The sequence below is a fragment of the Rhamphochromis longiceps genome, linkage group LG4, assembly GCF_057381845.1.
Source record: "Rhamphochromis longiceps isolate RC_006_pf linkage group LG4, R_longiceps_female_GT1.1, whole genome shotgun sequence".
Taxonomy (NCBI): Eukaryota; Metazoa; Chordata; class Actinopteri; order Cichliformes; family Cichlidae; genus Rhamphochromis; species Rhamphochromis longiceps.
The window spans coordinates 36,237,759-36,254,169 of record NC_140560.1 but is presented as its reverse complement, the minus strand read 5'-3'; the positions used below and the strand labels follow the sequence as shown (position 1 = coordinate 36,254,169).

Sequence of the window (16,411 nt, the reverse complement as noted above, 5' to 3'; positions counted from 1 at the left end):
CGACTCACAGCTGCGCAGAAGGTGTGTCACCTGCAGGGCATCAATGTGACCGACTTCACCCGCGCCATCCTCACGCCCAGGATCAAAGTGGGCAGGGAGGTGGTGCAGAAGGCTCAGACCAAGCAGCAGGTACCCGAGAAGCAAACCAAACCTCGTTAATTAAACACAGAAGACGGCAGCCTTCAATCTCATGTCCTTTCGATCTCCCTTCCTAGGCTGATTTCGCCATCGAGGCTCTGGCTAAAGCCATGTACGAGCGTCTGTTTCGCTGGATCCTCGCCAGAGTCAACAAGACTCTGGACAAGAGTAAGAGGCAGTCGTCATCCTTCCTCGGCATCCTGGACATCGCCGGCTTTGAGATTTTTGAGGTAACTGATTCCTAAAAACTAACTTTTAGTGTGTGTCATAGGAATGACATGAAACATTTCACTGTTTCATGTCATTCCTATGAGTCAGTCGAACTAATCATTCAAGAAGAACAGCCAGGTTTGCAGTTGCGTAAAAGTGGACCGGCTCTTTATCCTGTTGAGGATATTTGAGGGTATGCATCCCTCGAGGTCCATTGCCGAGAGCACCTCAGGCCCTGTTGATACGTTTTTCGGAGTAATGTAAGCTGGAAGTCACTGTTTCATTTAGCTGGTTTTCAGTCAACTGAGAAGTGGTGGAAATGAGAATTAAGACCTCTGTCTGTGGGTCTTAGCCAGATAAGGGTGGAGAGCCCACTCCTGGTGGAGGACTAAGGAGAAACAATGAGATTTTCGTTCTGTGGAACGCCGGTCCAGCTCTCTATCTTCTCGAGGAAATTCAGTCGTGTTTTATAGACTTGGAGAAGTCCCGTGTCCCCTTCTATGGGTGTTTTAGTGTGTGCACAACCATAATGAGGCCCCACCCTGTCACGTGTCCTCTTCATAATGAAAGACGAAGAGAAGAGGGTTGGTTGGTCTCTGGTTCTTCTGGCTTCAAGCTCCAAGCAGCCTCCTTTGTAGTGGCCAAAATGAGATATAGCATTTCTATCGCTGGTTCTTAACTGGAAAATGGTGGATTGACCACACTGGTTGGGAATGAGCTTCAGAGTCTTGGGGTCTTTTTTCCCCAGTTACCTGGATCGTTGTGCAGACTCACTGGTCTGTTCTACAAAATCGAGGGCTGAGGGTGACAAGTTTTTCTGATAGAACTTTCTGGAGTCAACAGGGCGTTTGCAAAAAAAAAAAAAAAGAATCATTGTGTCATCATCATCGTTCTCGAAAATCATCCTCCGTATTGAAAGAAGACAGTTGAGATGGTTCAGGCATCTGACATTATGCCGGTTTACTTGGGACTGCCCCCAGAAGCACCTGAGGGAGTCTCTCCTTAGACTGAAGCACTTGTGACCTGGATAAGTTGGGAAAATGGATGTATGAAAGTTTAATTGTGTTTTTTGTCAGTTTTTAATCATGAATTTCGATCCCACAGGACAACTCATTCGAGCAGCTCTGCATCAACTACACCAACGAACGTTTGCAGCAGCTCTTCAACCACACCATGTTCATCCTGGAGCAGGAGGAGTATAAGAGGGAGGGCATCGAGTGGAACTTCATCGACTTCGGCCTCGACCTGCAGCCCTGCATCGAGCTCATCGAGAGGCCGGTCAGACAGCTACACACACAAGCAACTTAACATGTATAACAATAAAGTCTACGCCGGTGTTGCACAACTGATAAATGCAAAAGAAGAAAATATGGCATCTAAGTTAACGAAGGATTAATTGAAAGATAACTCAAAGTTTGCCTTTATTTTATGAACAGGACAAAAGCAATTTGATGAATTAAGATAACATTCATGGTCTTTAACAAATGAAGAGTGAGCAAAGAGATCTTTCTGTAAGATTGTTAACAGATCAATTTCAAGAAGGTTTAAATTTAACAAGATTATCTAATTAAGATTATTCTGGACAGATAAAACAAAATGATAAGAGAAGATTTGGACCAAGAAAGTATGTGTTTTAAATGCCCTTAAAATATTTTTCCATCATGTTATTCCCAAACATCCAACAATAACCCATATGGAAAAGATATATATAAATCTTATAAAGTTTGTATCTGTCTTGTGTGAAACTTGTATGAAAAGCATATAAGTGTGAAAAAAGATATAAGATCCCTTGAAAAATTATATAATGAAACTTGTATGTTTTGGATACTTACTAAAACAATATATGAAAGTAATGAGAAAGTGGCCACTTTCACGAGTAATCACATATAAGTTTTTACTATTTCTTTTCCATATGGGGATAATTTTAGGTTAATTTTTCGAGGTCTTTGAGGAAGGGACTGCGTTCTCTTTGCTCCTATCAGGACTGCTATAAAGGATGTTTGCCTGTATAGGAACGACTTTTAAACATCCCTGTACTCGACACTGATCAAAAAGTAACTGTTTGTAAAAATGTTCTCCTAAACTGAGCCGTGGATCCGACACTCTCTTCCAGAACAACCCTCCGGGTATCCTGGCCCTGCTGGACGAGGAGTGCTGGTTCCCCAAAGCCACTGATATTTCTTTCGTGGACAAGCTGCTGAACACCCACACTGGTCACGTTAAATTCTCCAAACCCAAACAGCACAAAGACAAACTGATGTTCACTGTCCTGCACTACGCTGGAAAGGTGAGGACAGCTTCCCGAGACGGACAGTCATCTGTAAAACTTTGCATTTGTGAAAAATATTTAAACACTTAAGAAAAAATGACTCACAGTGAAACAGAGGGTCTGTTTGGTTCTGTTGCTCTTGATTGATGTGATTTTAATTTCTCTCATGCAATTTTTCTGAAAACAACAACCAATTCAATGGTCTAGATCAGCGGTCCCCAACCCCCGGGCCTCGGACCAGTACTGGTCCGTGAGTCATTTGGTACCGGGCCGCGAGAGTTGAGGCTCAGGTGTGAAATGTCTGGTTTTCAGGGTTTTTATCGGTTTTCAGGGTTATTTTGTTATCGTTTTTATCGTTTACTCTGTTTTCCTTGGTCTTTTCACATGTGTTATGAATAAATTTTCTTTTTTTCGGTACGGTACTAGTTTTATTTTGTTGTATTTATCCGCGACACCTTAAAGGCCGGTCCATGAAAATATTGTCGGGCATAAACCGGTCCGTGGCGCAAAAAAGGTTGGGGACCGCTGGTCTAGATCCAGGGAAGTACTGTGTATATTTGTGAGGTGTATGATAAATGCTGAGTGGAAACCAATGGACTCTATGATTTTGGGCACGGTGATTTAAATATTTTGAGATTTCTTTTAAAAATTGTGACTCCAGGTTGACTATAATGCCGCCAACTGGTTGACAAAGAACATGGACCCTCTGAATGACAACGTAACAGCTCTGCTCAACAACTCCTCCAGTGCCTTCATTCAGGATCTGTGGAAAGACGGTGAGTCGTCATCACAGTAGAGCAATAACATAAAGCAGGGCATTAAAAGTCGTCATAAATCTTTCCTGTTTTATTCTCCATGTCAGTGGATCGAGTTGTAGGTCTGGAGACCATGACCAAGATGTCTGAGAGCTCAGCGCCCAGTTCCACCAAATCCAAGAAGGGCATGTTTCGCACTGTGGGTCAGCTGTACAAAGAGTCTTTGGGCAAACTGATGACCACGTTACACAACACCCAGCCCAACTTCGTCCGCTGCATCATTCCAAACCACGAGAAGCGGGTAGGTTATTATAGCTGACTCTAGGGCTGCCACGATTAGTCGACTAGTCACGATTACGTCGACTATCAAAATCGTCGACGACGAATTTAATAATCGACGCGTCGTTTGAAGCTTTGTAAGATCACAAAAGACGCAGGAATAAGTAGTAGGATTTAAGAGTGTAAAAACGGACTGAAACAGAAGATGGCAGCACTGCATGTACAAGGATGCCAGCTGCCGTTAAACCCCGAAGAAGAAGAAGCTGTATCCCAGAATTCATAGCGCAGCCCAGCTCAGTTTCCAACAATGGCGGCAGCTAGTTAGTTTTAATGTTACTCTTATTATTCTTTCTGGGTCACAAAATAAACGTTTAACATATTTTCAGGCGAGAATGTAGCTGTGTAAACCTCAAATATCTGCTCAGTTTATCAGGACACCGCATATTTTCAAAAGCGCTCCGACGTTTTCGGAGACGTCTGTTACCCACTAGCTCGATAGCTAGCCGGAGGCTAGGTCACTAGAGCCGTGAGAACACCGGACTCCCGGCAGATCATTTTCAAACCCACCACCGTCTTTCGCTACTCAGGTTAAACATGATATATGAGTCACTTAGATAACTTAAAAATGTTATTGTTTGGCTTTTTTCAGTATTTTATTTGTTTCTGAGTAAATCGGTTTGGCTGAGATTAAAGTTATAGTTTTTACACAGCTGAATAAACGTGAAGCAGACAGCTGATTATCAGAAGTGTGAGATGCTCCAGAATTTACTCCAGTGTCCTGTTATATTTTAGATAGCAAGGAGTTTATTAAACTTCACCAAAACAATCTGCAAACTTCATTAAAATTTAATAAACTATCATCTTGTCTTTATCTTTAGTTAGCACAGACCTTAAACACTTAAAGCTGTAAGATAATGATAGTTATATAAGAGCAGATGCTGCTGGTGCAATAAGCTGTACGTTTTACGTCCAGTGGATGATGATCTGATTAGTCGACTAATCGCAAAAATAATCGGTGACTAGTCAACTATCAAAATAATCGTTTGTGGCAGCCCTAGCTGACTCTAACCCCGAGATAAAAGACAGTCTGTTAATTCATTGAGGAGTTGTTGGCTTTTTGCTGTGGTGCAGGCTGGAAAGATGGATTCCAACCTGGTGCTGGAGCAGCTGAGGTGTAATGGAGTGTTGGAGGGGATTCGAATCTGCAGGCAGGGATTTCCAAACCGGATTGTGTTCCAGGAGTTCAGGCAGAGGTGAGGGAGATGTCTGAGATCATTTATACTGATAACAGTATCATAGTTCCTTTATAATAATACTAAGTTTGAATGCTAACGACTTTAAAGATTTTTGCTTCCACTGTATGCAGATGATGTTCAATTCTGTATCTCACTTGAGACTAAAACATTGTTTCTTCAGAATGTTTTTATTTCTGTAAAAGTTTGATGGGAGATGCTATCAACTGTGAGCCTTAAGTGTCGTGTAAATGCTTTTGTTTAAAAATACTTGTCAGCTGTGGAATATTATTAGCTGCTGTGTAAAGTTGGCATGTCAAAAGAATTCCTGCATAAAAAAGTTACTCATGCAGCTGCAGTGAGAGCCCACAGCAGACACACATCTCACAAACCCACAGCTACCTGCATGTACCTATGGCTATTACTAAATATTCAAATAAGTCCATGGACACCTGCCCACAGTCTGAGGCCCTGTGATCAGGTTTCGTTGGTTGTTCCTCACTCTGGACTGAAGGCAGATGCTTCTTCCTCTTTTAGAAAAGTTCCTTCAGATCAAAAATTGGATGAGTTTAAAACACAAGAGTTTTTTCTATTTCTTTATCTTATTTTGTTTTTCTTCATTGCTAGCTTATTGCTATATTTTGCAGTTACGTGAAGGTGATCTGCATCTAAACTAAATTTTAATGGGCTTGCCCCTTACCCACGAGAAAGGAAATGAATAAGCTTGGTACGGGAATAAAGTGTCAAGCAGATTGTGTTTGAGATTAGAGTGAATTGGGACCTCATATCTTCCAATTTAGAATATTCTTTGACCGCTTTGCAATTATACTTCGATCGATAACCCATTTAAGGAACGAGTACTTCATGTAGTAGTAGGTTTGGTCTCACCGGTAATGTGCTGTTTGCAGGTACGAGATCCTGGCTGCCAATGCCATCCCTAAAGGCTTCATGGATGGAAAACAGGCCTGCAGTTTAATGGTGAGCTCGATGGAGTAAAACGTTTAATGCTTACAAATTTATGCTATTTGAATATTAATTTACTGTGAAAAGGAAGAAGCAGGGTTCATTCCTCTGCTCGTCTCCAGGTAAAGCACCTGGATCTGGACCCTAACTTGTATCGCATCGGTCAAAGCAAAATGTTCTTCAGGACAGGAGTTTTGGCTCAGCTGGAAGAGGAGCGAGACCTCAAACTGACTGTCGTCATCATCGCCTTCCAGGCGCAAGCAAGAGGCTTCCTGGGCCGCAAGTAGGTGGAGCATTAAGACCCAGAAGTCATTTCCTCTACTTTTCGGGGCCCATGATAGACGCAGTCATCAGGAAATAACAGAGAAGTCCTGTTGGAAGCTTCAAGTTTGATGTTTTGCCACAATCTTTGTTTGGTTTAAACAACAGAAGGCTCCGTGCCCTAAAGCATGACCAGTTTTATTATTTGACTCTAAATGGGACCAGAATTTTTTTAAGAAACCTTATGTCATATTAAAGAAGACTCTAAACTAGTGATTAAGATCATAAACTCATCAGGAAAATGTTTTTCAAAGTCATAAATCCAGTGAGCAGTAGGGTCATTATCCCATAGACTTTGAAAGGCAGTGCTGCTGGCCATTAGAAAGAATACGTGTGTAGGCTGCTTCCACGTTGTCTTCTGTTATGCATCATTTCTTTACAGTCTGTGATCTCTGCAGGTCTGATTCTTCTTCATGTGTTTTCAGGGCTTTCAGCAAACGTCAGCAGCAGCTCACCGCCATGAAGGTCATCCAGAGGAACTGCGCCTGCTACCTCAAGCTCAAGAACTGGCAGTGGTGGAGGCTTTTCACTAAGGTGATTCAAACAGTTCACACCACCATCCAACCAGAGGACATATTTGTTCTTAAATGTCTCTCAAATACATTTTTATTTAGGTCAGATGAACAAACTTTGCTTCATCTGTCTGTGGTTCAGGTCAAGCCGCTGCTGCAGGTGACCAGACAAGAGGAGGAGATGGGTCAGAAAGAGGAGGAGCTGAAGGCCGCCAAAGAGGTGGCGGCCAAAACTGAGGCTGAACTGAAGGACATTACCCAGAAGCACACCCAGGTGACACAAACTCGGGTTTTTATCTGGGTTTTATCTGAGCGTTAAGTCATTTTGAGTAAATGTTCTCGCTGTGGTGTTTATAGCTGATGGAGGAGCGGGCGCAGCTGGAGTTGAAGCTTCAGGCGGAGACGGAGCTGTGCGCTGAGGCAGAGGAGATAAGGGTGCGACTGGAGGCCAAGAAGCAGGAGCTGGAGGAGGTGCTGCACGAGATGGAGGCCCGGCTGGAGGAAGAGGAGGACCGCAGTAACGCCCTGCAGCAGGAGAAGAAGGAGATGGAGCAGCAGCTACAGGTTTGTCTCGTTATCATTACAAAAACAAGACATGCAACGCTTTTTGTATCGCCAATGTAAGGCACAGACACGTATGGTTAGTTTATCTTGTTGTTAATTAAAATACTATCTTTCAAGTCCAGCAAATAAGAAGAGATTACAGGTATAAACTTACTCAATGATGGATAATAACTCTGGTCTTACACTGAAAGCTTGTCCTCCTACTGCATCCTTATATTTTCTGTCCGTTAACTTTGCGTCGTCTTTTCCTGCAGCTGATGGAGGCCCACATAGCACAGGAAGAAGACGCCAAGCAGACGCTGCAGCTGGAGAAAGCGGCTGTGGAGGGAAAGGTGAAGAAGCTGGAGGAGGACATTCTGCTGATGGAGGACCAGAACAACAAGCTGCAGAAGGTATGAAGAGGCAGCTTCACGCTCTGCTCTAAGAGAGCGCTTCATTCAGCGTGAACACTGCACTGCACGCGCTCACATGCGTCTGTTTTTAGGAGCGAAAGCTGCTGGAGGAGAGGATGGCTGACATGAGCTCCAACCTGGCCGAGGAGGAGGAGAAGTCTAAGAATCTAACCAAACTCAAGGCCAAGCACGAGTCCATGATCTCTGACCTCGAAGGTCAGTCAGCACTTTGTCTTTGTTTGTTTGGCTCATGAGCTGAATACAAATCTGTGGTGCATGTTCAGTTTACAGCACGGTGCAGACGTTGCAGCAATCACATGTTGGACCGAGGAAATGTTTAAAGCTTTAAACCTGGGGGAAGATTTCAGCTGTTACAGTAAATTTCAACTCTCAGTGTGAAGTTGGAGTTAAAGGAGTTATTTCAGGAGTGATAACTGACCTTGCAGTCAGTACAGAGAGCAAATGTCTCTTTATTGCATTATATCATATTTCATCTCAAGATTAAAATAATATGACAACCCGAATATCAACTATTTCATTCTGCTGCTTTAGTATGGAGTAACTCGTGTCTGTAACATCTAAAGAAATTTGGTTTTTTTGTGTCCAGTGCGTCTGAAGAAGGAAGAGAAGAGTCGCCAAGATGTGGAAAAGGCGAAGAGGAAGGTGGAGGCGGAGCTTGCTGAACTGCACGAGCAGCACGCCGACCTGCAGGCGCAGTTAGCTGAGCTGCGGGCCCAGCTTGCTGCCAAGGAGGAGGAGCTGCAGGCCACACAGGAGCGGTGAGGACTAACATGAACAGACGATGCATTATGAATGCTGAAGATGTCCTGACAGGTCGAAGCTTGAAGCGAGGCCATCAAACATGGCTTGATATGATCCAGGAGGGAACCAGTGCATCCAGTTTTGAACTTTATGAATGTAGCTGTTTAGAGAACTTAATCGTACCAGGTCAGATGATCTAAAGGGGAAGGGTTTGTGTTTTATTAGCATAAACTTGAAAAGAGACATCATGAATTATGTGGCTAAGCACATATAAAGGAAATCAAATGGGTCTCAAAAATGATCCCTGTGGGACACCATACCCAAGAGATGCAGATACAGAGTTGTTTAAATTCTCTCCTAATTGAACAGTGTGAATGAAACCATAGAAAAACTGTAACATTTCTCCAACCTTCATGATTTCCTTTCCAACAAATTTGTGTCCACAGCCTGGAGGAGGAGAGCAGTCAGCGTGGGGCGGCGGTGAAACGCATTCGGGAGTTGGAGGCTTTGCTCTCAGAGCTGCAGGAGGACTTAGAGGCTGAAAGGGCGGCGAGAGGGAAGGCTGAGGCAGCACGACGGGACCTCGGGGAGGAGCTTAATGCTCTACGTACCGAGCTGGAGGACAGTCTGGACACGACTGCTGCCCAGCAGGAATTACGGTCCGTGTCGTCCATATACATCCTCGAAATGAACCACATAATTTGATAAGCAAGCTCATTTTTCCGTTATTCATATTCTGTAGGACAAAATTAATGAATCACAAATTGAATGTTTTTCATTTAATTTTACTTTTAGCATGAGACTAGCCCTAATCTGTGTCTGGGAAAATATATATACAGCAATTCTTCATCCCTGGAATTAGATAATCCAAAGAAAGATACCCAAAAGATGAGAAAAGAAATTGGTCCGGCGTTTAAAAAAATGCTTAAATCTTTTCCAGTTACATAAGAATGAGCTTCAGGTATCGGTTAAACATCCATAACAGTTAATGCGACACAAATCTGAAACGTTGCAGTAAATAAGAGTATCATCTGCATAGAAGAGCAGCTTTTAAGTTGTTTTAATCTGCACCATCTTACCGGATGTTTTGTGTTTATGGTTGGCAGGGCGAAACGTGAGCAGGAAGTGGCCATGTTGAAGAGAGCCATGGAGGAAGAGGGGCGGAGCCATGAGGCCCAAATCCAGGAACTGAGACAGAAACACAGTCAGGCTGTGGAGGAGCTGAATGAGCACCTGGAGCAGGCCAAGCGGGTCAGTTCAGCAAAGTCAGACACTTTCATTCATACGAGGTGCAGATATACTTTTGTTTAATATTAGGTACATGGATATTGCTACTGGCACGTCCTTATAAGAACAGTGAGACAGAGGTGGATATTTTCACTCATTCAGCATCTGTTCCTTCTGTCCAGGTAAGAGCTGGTCTTGAGAAAGCCAAGCAAGGTCTGGAGAAGGAGTCAGCAGACCTGAGTGCTGACCTGCGTTCCCTCACCAGCGCCAAACAGGACGTTGAGCACAAAAAGAAGAAGTTGGAGGGTCAGCTGAATGATCTAAATTCTCGCTTCAATGAGAGCGAGCGGCAGAAGAACGAGCTGTCGGAGCGAGTCTCAAAGATGACGGTGAGCCATACAAACAATGACAGAAGTGAGTCAGATAGGAAGATATCAGTCGGCTATTTATAATTACAAGTTGGCTTTTTTCTACTCTTTTCCATCTTCATGTTTTAATTCTGAGATTTCTCCAAATTAGCTTTGAATGCCTGAGAGTACAAGTCCCCGAGTCTGTCCTCTGAAACAAGCTCGTCATCTTCCTTTAAAGGCCACTGTCCTCTGATTAGCTACCAGATTGCTTTACTTACACAAACGCTGTCAATAAATGGGAAGCTCCGCCTCCTATGAGGAGTGACTGTGGGTGTTTCTTATGACCATATAAGGAAATCAGTGACAAACTGAAATAAAAGTGCCTGAAACATAATTCAAATATTGACCTAAATCATAATAGTTCCTCTTTAAATGTGATTAAGTAACTAATTGGAAATGTTTTAGATCCTAATTACAGATAAATGAGAAACTAGTACATCTAAAATGCACAAAACAGATATTGATTTATAAACTGGTTATTAAAGCAAAGATAAAGCATTGTAAACAAACATATTTAGAAGTCAAAGAATATTTTGAGGTAAAAATAAATTATAATCTGAGTTACCACCATGTCTCTGGGTTTAAAGGATAAAGGCTCATCAGGAGCACAGTATGTGAACAGAGTCTTAAATATCCAGGCTGTGTTTGTGTTAGCTGGTTCAACAAGACCTAAACTCCAATCAGAGATAAAGAGGTTGGCAGCAGTAGCTGTAAGCTTTCTCAGTTAACTTTAAACTTTCTGCTTCTTCTACTTAAAGAGAACAAATGGATCTTCATGAAAAGTCACACTCAGATTTAAAGAGACACGTATCTGCGCTTGACTTTAGCCTTTGTGTTTACAGTTCTCGTCTCTTCTTCTCTGTTAGTTGGAGCTGGACAGCGTGACGGGTCTGCTGAACGAGGCCGAGGGAAAGAACATCAAGCTGGGTAAAGACGTCTCCAGCCTGTCCTCTCAGCTGCACGACACACAGGTGAGGAGCATCCTGACTGCTAAATGCTGTGATGCATGAAGCCAGGTTTCTAAACAGCGTCCTCCTCCCCCCAACTCTTTCAGGAGCTGCTGTCAGAGGAGACGCGTCAGAAGCTGAATCTGTCTGGGCGTCTGCGTCAGATGGAGGACGACAGGAACAGCCTCATGGAGCAGCTGGAGGAGGAGACTGAGGTCAAACGGGCCGTGGAGAGGCAGGTGTCCAGCCTCAACATGCAGGTCAGCTCTGCTCCGGGTCTCCGAAGCAATCGTTTCAAAGGCCGACTGGGATTTTTCCTAATGCTTAAGCTCATCCTCTCTCACACTGAAGTTCTCATTCTTCTGACTTTTCTCAGCTGTCCGACTACAAGAAGAAGCTGGACGAGATGTCGGGGACGGTGGAGCTGCTGGAGGAAGGGAAGAAGCGTCTGCAGCGTGAGCTGGAGGCGACCAACACAGAGTACGAGGAGAAGGCCTCCGCTTACGACAAGCTGGAGAAGAGCCGGAGCCGGCTGCAGCAGGAGCTGGAGGACGTCCTCATGGACCTGGACAGCCAGCGGCAGCTCGTCTCCAACCTGGAGAAGAAGCAGAAGAAGTTCGATCAGGTCTGGCAGCTCCACAATGACTGCTTCAGTTACCTACCCACTGATCAGTTTTTCAGATTTTCCAGTTTTGTTTCCACACGTATTAAAGACGGGAGAGTTTGTCCCAGGAACCAGATGTTCCACAAAAGCTTCTCTCAGTGCTTTTTTTTTGAGCCTGCAATGATCTGTGATCTCTAATGTCCTCCATGTCCATCAGATGCTGGCCGAGGAGCGCACTGTGTCCTGTAAGTATGCGGAGGAGCGGGATCGAGCGGAGGCAGAGGTGCGGGACAAGGAGACAAAGGTGCTGGCTCTTACCCGAGGGCTGGAAGAAAGCCACGAGGCTCTGGAGGAGGCGGAGAAGACGGTGAAGGCGCTCCGAGCCGAGATGGAAGATCTCATCAGCTCCAAGGACGACGTGGGAAAGAATGTAAAACACTGAACCTGGACATGAGCGACTCCTACTATCCGTGGTCAGTATTTCCGATGAAGGTGGATGTGTTTCTGGTTATATTTCAGGTGCATGACCTGGAGAAGGCGAAGCGCGGCCTGGAGGCCATCGTGGAGGAGATGAGGACGCAGATGGAGGAGCTGGAGGACGAGCTGCAGGTGGCCGAGGATGCCAAGCTGCGTCTGGAGGTCAACAGTCAGGCTCTGAAAGCTCAGCACGAGAGGGAGCTGCAGGCCCGCGACGAGCTGGGAGAGGAGAAGAGGAAGCAGCTCCTGAAACAGGTCGGGAAACCTCGCCACCGCTGGTTTTTACTTCATCTCATTTTGTAAACACTCGCACCTCGTCACAGTTTTAGAATTTATCATCATAATTTAGGTCCTTTAAGAGTTGAGAAGGAGAAGAAGTTTGAATTCTCTGAACTGGCTTCCTCCTTAAACTTGATGATGTTTCTCCACTTTGAGGTCTTCCTGCTTTTTGCTTTAGTGGTGCAGACTTCTCTCTCCCGAATACTGTGAGGTTTATCTGTTTCCTTATCTGGAGAAATAGACCTGGTGGGATGGAGACTGCAGGTAGTGGTTTAGAAAGATTCTGATTTGCTATCATTGATGTAACAGTAAGAACAAAACTGGCCAGTGCACTTACTGAGAACATTTCTAAGCACATGTTAGGAAAAAAGCGCAAGTTTTCAGACAGCTAATGTTTTCCTCTTGGCGTCCGTCAGGTCCGAGAGCTGGAGTCAGAGCTGGAGGAGGAGAAGAAGCAGCGAAGTCAGGCTTCAGCCGGGAAGAAGAAGCTGGAGGGGGAGCTGAAGGACGCGGAGGATCAGCTGGAGGCCAGCAGCAGGGGGCGTGACGAGGCGCTCAAACAGCTCCGCAAAATCCAGGTCAGCAAACTCTTTTATTGACTTCTTATTTCTCTGAACTCGTCGTTTCTGAAGCTGAGTTGTCCTAACAAAGTCCTAAACATAACCACGTTTGATGTATTTTCACATTTTGCCTGAGCAGGTTTGGGTAACTATAAGAGCTGAAGTATTTAGAAACCAGTTCAAAACCCCACATGAGCCTCCTTGCTCTCCTCACAGGGCCAGATGAAAGATCTCCAGAGGGAGCTGGAGGACTCCCGTGCAGCCCAGAAGGAGGTCCTTGCCTCAGCCAAAGAGTCTGAGCGCAGGTCCAAGGCCATGGAGGCCGACATCATGCATCTGAATGAGGTAAGGCCGTAGGAGCTGCCTGCTCTAAACGTTGAATTTTTAGTCTTTAGTTTGTATGAAATCACAGAGAGGTGGATCGACCCAATATGGCCACCTGAGGAGGGGCGGTCAGAAGAAATGTGGTTTAAAGGGCGTGCCTGGAGAGCTAAAGCTGATTTTATACAGCGAGTTCAATCAGTCAGACGCAGATACTCATTATCGTTATGCGATTAATCCACAGAATCAGTTTCTTCCAAGTGTTTTTTAGCACTTTTTGGAACGATAAAGGTTTCAGGCTTCACCAGCATTGCACAGGTTGTCCTCTGGAAATCGTTTCTTACACTGCTGTCTCCATCTGTCCAGGCGTTGGCAGCTGCCGAGAGAGCTCGTAAGCAGGCGGAGACGGAGAGAGACGAGCTGTCCGAGGAACTGGCCAGTAACTCATCTGGAAAGTAGGTGTCTTACATTATTGATGCATTTAAAATGAGGAGCATGAGTCTCATCAAGCTTCAACTTCACTTCCTGGAATTTTAGTCTTTACTTTGGGAGGGGAAAACCCAAGAGATCAATAAATTCACTGGAATTTGTCATCTAGGGATCATTAACATCCACTAAAGGTCGTCCCAGCTGGCTGTCACTGAGATTTTAAGGTTAAATGAAAACATTTCTGAATGTAAATGAATTAATCAGGAATCGGCAAGAACACTGATCATGTTTTCAGATTTAGTTAAATATCTGAGTCATTTATATCTCTAGTCTTCTGATGGCGAAATCTAACTCTGACTTGAATGTCCTCGCTCAGGTCACTGCTGTCCGATGAAAAACGTCGTCTGGAGACTAAGATCAGCCAGTTGGAGGAGGAGCTGGAGGAGGAGCAGGCCAACATGGAGGGCCTCAACGACCGGCTGAGGAAGAGCCAGCAGCTGGTAGGTTCATGATCGTCTCTAATCTCATTTCATTACAGCAGGCCTGACCAGTGAAGCTGATGCTCAAGTTCAGTTCCTCTAACAGCCACTGAAACTGATTTTCCTACAGGTGGATCAGCTCGGAGCAGAGCTGGCCACGGAGAGGTCTTCTGCTCAGAGCAGGGAGGGATCCAGGCAGCAGCTGGAGAGGCAGAACCGAGAGCTGAAGGCCAAGCTGCAGGAGCTGGAGGACCAGGGCCGCTCCAAACTCAAGTCCTCAATCACTGCTCTGGAGGCCAAACTCCGAGAGGCCGAGGAGCAGCTGGAGGTGGAGAGCAGGTGAGGGCGCACGGTGGGATGAGGAGTGTTGATCCCAACTCAACGTGTGCCGAGCACTGAGGAGATGACTTTGTGCCACTTTGTTGTGCAGAGAGCGGCAGGCCAACGCTAAGAATCTGCGCCAGAAAGAGAAGAAACTGAAAGATTTAACGATCCAGATGGAGGACGAGAGGAAGCAGGCGCAGCAGTACAAAGATCAGGTGACGCAAGATCAAAGGATGAATGACAGTTCAGAGTTTTGGTCATTTACAAACTGTAAATAAAACCATGTCTGCCCCCTGCAGGTGGAGAAGAGCAACGTGCGGGTGAAGCAGCTGAAGCATCAGCTGGAGGAAGCGGAGGAGGAGGCGCAGCGCGTGGTGGCAGCCCGCAGGAAGCTGCAGAGGGAGCTGGAAGAGGCGACAGAGTCCAACGACGCCCTGAACAGAGAGGTTGCTTCGCTCAGGAGCAAACTCAGGTAACGAAGGTCTCGAGCACAGAGACGTTCGATAAATACGTCACACCCACCGCGAAGCAAAACTAGAACAATGTGAGCAAAGGTCACCTCAGCGCCTCTTCTGCTCTGGAGTTTGAAACAAGACAAATGACAATTGTTTCCTCTCGTATCTGCTGTTCCACAGTGGGCGAGCATAATAAGCATTGCTGCATTTTCTTATGGTGCGATGAGTACACACCAATCAGGCGTGACATCATAAACACCTGTTTGATATTGCGTTGGTCGCCTTTTCCTGCCAGAACAGCCCTGAGGCTGTGCTGTGGTAGCTGCACCATCAACACAGTCCTGTAAGCTCTGAGGCGGGGCCTTCATGGAGCAGACGTCTTTGTCCAGCACATCCCACAAACCCTCGATTGGATTGAGATCTGGGGAATTCGATGGCCAGGTCAACACCTCAAACCATTCCTGAACCATTTCTGCAGCTTTAGCCTGCTGAGAGAGACCACAGCCCTCAGGGAGTATCGCCTCCATGAAAGGCTGTACATGGTCTGCAACGATGCTTTAGTAGGTGTAACATCCACGCGGATGGTAGGGCTCCATGTTCTGGTCTGCAGCTCTGCAAAAAGGACAAAATGTTCACCTGCTCTCTGATATATCCCGCCCACTAACAGCTGGCGCCATGAAGAGAATCAGTGTTACTCCTCTCACCTGTGTGTGGTCATAACCTTGTGCCTGATCAGTGTATGAACAGCAATCCCTCAGTTACTGTTTTGTCCTCTCTTGAATCTGAATGTCGTCACAGAGAGAGGATCTCGCTAATATGGTCACACGGCACAGAAGCCCCGCCCACCTTCTGGTTAAACCTCGTCTTTAAGATAGACAGCCAATCAGAAGAAAGGTGGAGGAGAGTTCGTAACAGACAAATTTGGACGCATTAGCTACTCTAGCAGAAAAACTACCTGTCGAGGTGTAGTCATTAAAATCTTCCTGCTTAGGTGGAGATGCCAAAAGTTACTTGACCAAATTAAATGCTGGAAACTAGTTGGTTATATTTGGTAAGTTAATAACTCTGCTTTAAAACACTGATGGAGTCACCACAGCAGGTACGCCAACTAGTTTTTTCACTGGATGCCCCAAACAGATGTGTGTCCTCCGGGTGTTAAGGTGGGGCTCTTTGGTTAATCCTGCGCTCTGACAGGCTGGAAGCATCGGCTCCCTCTCAGTAACCAATCAGAGCTCAGCTTTAACAGGACACTTCCCTCATAAATGAGCCTCAGTGACAGTCTCCACAAATCAAAGTGTTTTGTTGTTGAATGTATCGAACGCTCTCGTGTTTGTAGCGGCTGAGTGTCGAAGACGAGCTCACTTGTGATTTTAAATTTCCTTTTGCTCCTTTCATGTCTCGCTGCTCTTGTTTCACGCTCGTCTTCAGGCGCCTCTGATCTGCAAACTCAAAGCCTTCTGGGAATGTTCTCCTCTTCCTCAGCGGGCTTTTTTCCCCCCCCC

General features: G+C 45.4%; 1 protein-coding gene across 1 annotated transcript in view; it reads left to right on the top strand.

The window, feature by feature from the left end:
• The window catches only part of LOC146672232 (uncharacterized), a 33,490-nt gene that overhangs the window by 14,575 nt on the left and 2,504 nt on the right, over positions 1–16,411 (top strand). Inside the window, exons 12-41 of the mRNA XM_085404767.1 lie at positions 11–129; positions 216–368; positions 1,453–1,626; positions 2,462–2,635; positions 3,279–3,393; positions 3,480–3,673; positions 4,783–4,904; positions 5,792–5,861; positions 5,969–6,129; positions 6,593–6,701; positions 6,822–6,953; positions 7,037–7,243; positions 7,498–7,635; positions 7,728–7,851; positions 8,243–8,414; positions 8,844–9,056; positions 9,504–9,648; positions 9,807–10,013; positions 10,901–11,005; positions 11,089–11,241; positions 11,358–11,606; positions 11,803–12,015; positions 12,105–12,317; positions 12,758–12,919; positions 13,118–13,246; positions 13,589–13,677; positions 14,028–14,151; positions 14,261–14,469; positions 14,561–14,669; positions 14,754–14,926. Coding sequence (XP_085260893.1) covers positions 11–129; positions 216–368; positions 1,453–1,626; positions 2,462–2,635; positions 3,279–3,393; positions 3,480–3,673; positions 4,783–4,904; positions 5,792–5,861; positions 5,969–6,129; positions 6,593–6,701; positions 6,822–6,953; positions 7,037–7,243; positions 7,498–7,635; positions 7,728–7,851; positions 8,243–8,414; positions 8,844–9,056; positions 9,504–9,648; positions 9,807–10,013; positions 10,901–11,005; positions 11,089–11,241; positions 11,358–11,606; positions 11,803–12,015; positions 12,105–12,317; positions 12,758–12,919; positions 13,118–13,246; positions 13,589–13,677; positions 14,028–14,151; positions 14,261–14,469; positions 14,561–14,669; positions 14,754–14,926 — 4,657 coding nt within the window. The remainder of the gene's footprint in view (positions 1–10; positions 130–215; positions 369–1,452; positions 1,627–2,461; positions 2,636–3,278; positions 3,394–3,479; positions 3,674–4,782; positions 4,905–5,791; positions 5,862–5,968; positions 6,130–6,592; positions 6,702–6,821; positions 6,954–7,036; positions 7,244–7,497; positions 7,636–7,727; positions 7,852–8,242; positions 8,415–8,843; positions 9,057–9,503; positions 9,649–9,806; positions 10,014–10,900; positions 11,006–11,088; positions 11,242–11,357; positions 11,607–11,802; positions 12,016–12,104; positions 12,318–12,757; positions 12,920–13,117; positions 13,247–13,588; positions 13,678–14,027; positions 14,152–14,260; positions 14,470–14,560; positions 14,670–14,753; positions 14,927–16,411) is intronic.